The sequence below is a fragment of the Sus scrofa genome, chromosome 9 (genome assembly GCF_054392235.1).
Source record: "Sus scrofa isolate SSC_HxYL_T2T_F1_AM1 chromosome 9, Sscrofa_HxYL_maternal_Yorkshire_Landrace_v2.0, whole genome shotgun sequence".
In the NCBI taxonomy this organism is placed as follows: Eukaryota; Metazoa; Chordata; class Mammalia; order Artiodactyla; family Suidae; genus Sus; species Sus scrofa.
Window position 1 is genome coordinate 5,366,076 of NC_139391.1, and position 6,380 is coordinate 5,372,455.

Here is a 6,380-nt window from a genome sequence, read left to right on the forward strand (position 1 = left end):
CCAGAAAAAGCCTAAAATATTTGCTATCTAGTCTTTATAGAAAAGAAAAGAAAAGAAAACTCGCTGGCCTCTATCTATATCACTGACTGGGTGGCAGTTACATGTCATAAATCGCATGGTAGGTGGTTGGCTGGAGACAGTGGGCTGGTCTGTGCCACATGGGCCTGCCCAGCATGGCGGCTTGTTTCATTAAAGCCACATCTTATGTAACATAAGTACAGAAGGAGTGTCCTGTCATCTTTGCCACAGTCTACAGTTAAAAGCCAGCAGAGGTCCTACTCGCACTCAAGATCAAAGGACTACGCGAGGGCTCCAGAAAGCAGAGGTAATCAGGGGCTATTTTACTAGTTTATAATCTGTCGGTAACAGAAGGATGTGGCTGGAAACCCTCTTGCTCGAAGTTCATGTTGGTTGTTGAAGTATCAGCCCAGACACTTGGGGGAGAGGGGAAGGTTTCCAGGGAGAATTATAGTGCTTGAACTGAACCCTCACACACATTCTGCCATTTCTCATACAAGGACACATAGGAAGAGTAGACAAATACTCATTAAAGAAAAATAGCTAAATGAGGAACACATTACTGGATTTATTGCTATCTAGACAAACACACGACTCCCTCTGCCAACGTGGAACTTCTCTATAAAGGAGACACATAATGTTTGGGTGTGGATTTTCACCTTTCTACTAGTCTAGAATTGCTCGGTCTGTACAGTAGTCTGCATCCATCACTCAGCTGGCCACAATGACAGAGACGGCCAAATCCCCGCCGAGAGTCTAGATCCTTAAACTTTTTTTTCAATGTTTCTCTTTTTGAAAATTTATTTATTTATCTGTATTATTAAAGTACTGTTGATTTGTGATGATTCATCAAGTTCCATTGTACAACAAAGTGACCCAATCACACACATTTCCCTGTGCTGTACAGTAGGGCCCCATTGTCCATCCATTCCAAATATAATAGTTTGTATCCCCCAAATCCCCAACATAGATCCTTAAACTTTTTTAGCACAGAAAACAGCAAGTAAGAGAGCAAGAAAATGAACACACAGTAACTCAGCATTTACCCCTAGTGACCTCAGCCACTAGCGAAATCGGGCCCAATGAATAATAATAGATCAGGAGCTGACCCATTTCCTGGAGAAAGGCAAGAGAGCAGCTAGAGAGAGATGGGCTTGGAAGTGGACGGTATCATCCTCACTCTGCATCAACGTGGTGGTGAAAAAATAGGACTTGGAGGCTAGAGTGCATGGTGTCTCCTCTCTTCGTTGCCTCCGTAATTATTCCAGTGAACACCGGCTTGCTTTCCTGTCTTCCTAGCATACTGATAATCTAGTGACAGAGGCATGCACCTCTCTGTTCTCCAGGGTCTAGACAATGTCTGAACCTTCCATTTAAATGGTTTCTTTTGCTCGGTATTATTGTCCCTGTGGACCACTGGTCCCTTGAGCTAGTAGCTAAAACCCTTCTGAGATGACACAGCACTGCCCTGTATTAATAAACAGAGAGAGGGGCATTTTGGTTTTTGGTTTTTCTCCATTTGCAGCCTCAGTGAGATTCACATTTTACTGATGGCCCCACAGTTCCATTCCACTTTACTATAAAGTCAGTGGCTCCAGAGTTATAACTCACTCTGTCTGCTGGTGGAGACAGAGAAGGCTCCTTTTTCCACGTGAAGCTGGTAAGAAGCTAGAGAAAGCTGTTCGTTGTGCTGATTTGGGGCTTTGTTATCTATTCATAAACATTCACATGAGCTTACATAAAAGTCAGGTAACAAGGTTTTACCCTGTTCTCAAGGATCCATTGAACACACACATATCTGAGCCCTTCTAGTTTATAGTTAAACATTACAGAGGTTTTTATCCGGTTGAAATGAAATCCTGAGAGCTGAAAATGAAAAGAGAACTATAGGAAAGCAGCCTCAAAGGGATGATAAAGTGTGTAGTCATTACAGAGAATTTACTCTCTGGGAGTAAACTTCAGTGTATTAAATGCTTGATTGAAAAATATTAAAGTTATAATAACTAATATTGCTATTATTTTAAGCCTATCTAGAATTGATTTTAACAATGTAAATGTATTACTTTCAGAGTGTTATTTTTAAAATTTTATTTGAGCAAGACTTTATAACATTTATCACATTTCTCTGTGTATTGAGTCAGCTACCTCTTCTAGTACCTGCAATGTCTGCTGAGAACTTTTGTCTTATCCTCAGACCAGCATCCATCATTTCATACACTTGAACAGCAATAAATTTCCCCCAATAATTCATAAAGAAGAAATTAAGCACTGGTTTACAAGGAAGCAAATTCTAACATGTGCTGTGACACGGATGACTCTTAAGGACATTAAGTGAAATAAGCCAGTCACAAACGGATAAATATTGTATGATTCCACTTGAATGCGATGCTTAAAGTAGTCAGGATCACAGAGACAGAAAGCAAAGTGGTGGTTGCCAGGGGCTGGAAAAGGGGAGTTATTGTTTACTGGGTGTAGAGTTGCAGTTTTATAAGATGAAAAGAGTTATGGAGATGGATGGTCGTGATGGTAGCCCAACATTATGAGTGTGTTTAAACCCACTGAACTGTACCCTGAAGAACGGTTACGACAGTGAATTCTATGTTAGATGTACTTGACCACCACTTTAAAGGCTGTAAAAAGCAAAACCAAAAAACAAGTAGCCCTGGGTGAGAGATAATTCCCTCACAGAACTTTCCACCAGCATAGGCACATGCATCTTTGCATTTTTTGCATGTTTAAAAGTACATTTTTTGATTTACAGTGTTGTGCCAATTTCTGCTCTACAGCAGAGTGACCCAGTCTTGTATTATCTTCCATCCTGGTCGGTCCCAAGAGATTGGATACAGTTCCCTGTGCTCTACAGTAGGAGCTCATTGCTGATCAATTCTAAACTCAGTAATTGCTCTTCATCTTTATCTTCGGCTTTTTGAGGGACAAGTACTATCAGGCCCCAGAGTTAATCACCGACTATTTTCTTATGGCATTTTCTATACCAATTAACCCCTGTTGTTCTACATTTTAATTTCTCACTATGTAACGTATTTTTCACCTCGGTTTATAAATACGTATGCTTCTCCAAGTATTTCCAATCTTGCCAGAATCCTCCATCCACATCACGGTCACCTTTGGGCATAGCTGATTTTTCTCCCTGCCTTCCCTGACAAGTAAAAATAATATACACTGGGCCTCCAATGTGTATTGTTCCATTCGTTCCTTAAGCCATTGTAACAGGTTTTCAGTTTTCATCACTGGACTTCAACCATGGTTTTTGTTTGTTTGTTAGTTTGTTTTTAGGTCGCTAATATGAAATTAATTTGAAATTTTCAATCCGTGGAACACCTGACCATTCAAGCAATTTCACACTGTCATTCATGTAACACCCAGTCATGGCACCAGGCTCTCTTGGTGTTAGTGATTCCTGGAAAGCTGTCTAGTCTCATCTTGCTTTAGTGTATATAGTTCTTTCCAATAACTTCTACAGAATTCCACCCTTACTGGTTTTTCTCTCATAAAACCCAACTCTCTGAAGGTTGTCACCCACACTGTTGGATTAAAATGACACTTTTACAATGATAACTTCCAGATATGTTATCAACAAAAACCTAGAGCTCTTTGCCTAGATTCACACCCACGGGGACACTGCAGGATCATCAATATCTTTAGGTGACATTCTCTTGGTCATTTTTCACACAGCGTATTCAAAATTAATTACATGGACTTTTTCTTAACAATTCTGTATGCATTTAATCTTATAATCTAAGGGAGCTTAAAATTCTGTCAATATAGGAAATAACTATCAAAATGTATATAAAGTCACATGGACATATTTCCTTGGATTTAAGAGTGAAGATGTTATTATATACAGACAGTAGAGTTTGATTTACTTGAGTTACGGTGATAGAGTACTTATCCATGACCTTAGACAATTCTCCTAACAGAAAGAAGCTTTACCTAGAAATTTTTGTGCAAGAACGTAACTTATTATTTCTATAGGATGTGAGTATTGCGAGGAGAAATGCTACAGATTCAGGACAACATGGAGATCTTAGGTAATTCGACATCTAAAGCTCCAGCGTTCTTGCTGACTGGCATCCCTGGCCTGGAGTCCGTCCATCCCTGGATCTCCGTTCCCTTCTGCTGTCTCTACACCGCCGCCCTCTCTGGGAACGGCATGATCCTGTTTGTCGTCATTACCCAGCAGAGTCTCCACGAGCCCATGTACTGTTTCCTCTCCATGCTCTCAGCCGCTGACCTCGGCTTGACCGTTTCAACAATGTCAACAACATTGGGTGTCTTCTGGTTCGATGCAACTGAAATAAGCCTGGACACCTGCATCCTCCAGATGTTTTTTCTTCATGGGTTTACCGTCGCAGAATCGGGGGTGCTGGTGGCTATGGCCTTTGACCGCTGCGTGGCCATCTGTGACCCTCTGAGGTACACCGCCATTCTCACCCATGACAGAATCATCCAGGTGGGCTTCTTAATGACTCTACGCTCTGCGGTAGTAATAGCACCACTGCTTTTGCTCCTTAAGCCCCTCAGTTTTTGTGGAGGAAATGTCCTTTCCCACTCCTACTGCTATCATCCAGATGTGATTAAATTAGCATGTTCAGATACTCGGGCCAACAGCGCCTGTGGATTAGCGGCTCTCCTCCTGACCTCAGGAGTAGATACGCCGTGCATTGTCCTGTCGTATATCTTGATCCTTCGCTCTGTCCTCCGTATCGCCTCTCCTCAAGAACGACACAAGGTCTTTAGCACGTGTGTCTCCCACATCGGAGCAGTTGCTGTTTTCTACATCCCCATGATAAGCTTGTCCTTGGGGCATCGCTTTGGCCAAGCCACACCTAAAGTGGTCCATTCTCTGATGGCCGATGTATACCTGCTTTTGCCCCCTGTGCTCAACCCCATCATCTATAGTGTAAAAACACAACAGATTCGAAAGGCTGTACTAAGTCTTCTCCTTACAAAATAGACAGATGATTAACTTTGAGAAAGTCATTATGAAAGTGTCTTTTACTGTATAAAAGGAATCCTGGTAGGTTACTGCATATCAGATATTTTTTTTCTCATCTTTTCATTTATTCAGCAAAGATGTAGTAAGCATTTTTGTGTTTTCAGTCATAAAATACGTATACAACATAGCAATGTAACTGAAGGATTTTACAGTCCAATAATGGAAACAGGAAAATAATAATAATGAAATAATGCAAATAATACCCATAGTAACTAATATCTGTTAACTGTTCATTTTATAGTAGGTGTTTCTACTAACTGCTATAAATATATACTATTTTTTCGTAAAAACAGCCCACTAAAAATATTTATTGTATTTTAGAGATGGAGAAAATGAGGCTTAGAGACATTTAGACCATCAAAGGCAAGACATCTAATAATAGAGCAGGGTTGAAATCCGAATCAGGCTTTCTGTATCTTAGATCCTGCCTTCTTCACGAGTGTACTGCATACTCTGCCAAAAGCAACTATCACGGGATCAAAAGTAAGGACTGGGTCTTCCTGTCCATGTAGCATGCCTTTAAAAAGTTGCAGTGGCCTCTTCTAGCATAATTTGGCTTTTATTCTTCATTCGTAATTAATAATACAAACAGTAGAAATAGGCGTGTCATTGCATGTAAGCCATAAATCATTATCTGCTACTGGACAGTCAGTAGACAAAGCTTCAAGGATTGGGGCATTGGCTGGTTCCCTGCTGCCATTTGGAGAACTGGAAACGATCATGAAGCAGAATGTAAGGAGTTTGGAGTAGAAATTATTAACCTTCGTCTGTGTGGAAGTTCCAAAATCCACCAACCTTTCTTCAGAGAAAAATCACATATAAAAGCACTCATTATTGTCCATAAAATGTCAGAGTTTTCACAAAATGTCAGGAAGGGCGTACATGGCTCTCTCAGTGAAAGAACCAAGGTAAAGAATTCGTGATTTTCAGCCTATATACAGTCATACATGGCTAAACCTAGAGCATGCGGTTCCTGAAAAGAAGACTCTTGGTAACTATATAAATTTAAGAGGCAAGAAGGACCTTACAACTCAGTTGCATAAGATGGTAGGAAAATTCAGAGGAAAATGGAGATGGAAACCCAATGGAAGTCACACCAGTTTCACTGCAGCTGGAAAAGTGGTCGTAGGTACGGGGAACGGGTCGCGGGTGCTACAGACCATAGGTCTGTGGGCAGTGCTGCCGCCAGCTCACGCCAGCTTGCAAGAAGCCAGAGCGGGCGTCTCTTCTCAACCTGTCAACAATGTCAAAGCGGCAGCCTGAAATCAGCATTCATACCAGGAGAACTGGTAAACACGACCAACGAGGAGCTTTGTCTCTCTTTTTTTTTAAAGAGCTTTAGTTT

At 41.1% G+C, this 6,380-nt stretch overlaps 1 protein-coding gene across 1 annotated transcript; it reads left to right on the top strand.

Annotated features, from left to right (window-relative positions):
- Positions 1-4,033: 4,033 nt before the first annotated feature.
- On the top strand, positions 4,034-4,993 carry LOC100511705 (olfactory receptor 51F1-like). The gene has a single exon (XM_084978222.1). The coding sequence runs from the start codon at positions 4,034-4,036 to the stop codon at positions 4,991-4,993; it is 960 nt and encodes a 319-aa protein (XP_084834348.1).
- The last annotated feature ends 1,387 nt before the right edge of the window (positions 4,994-6,380 follow it).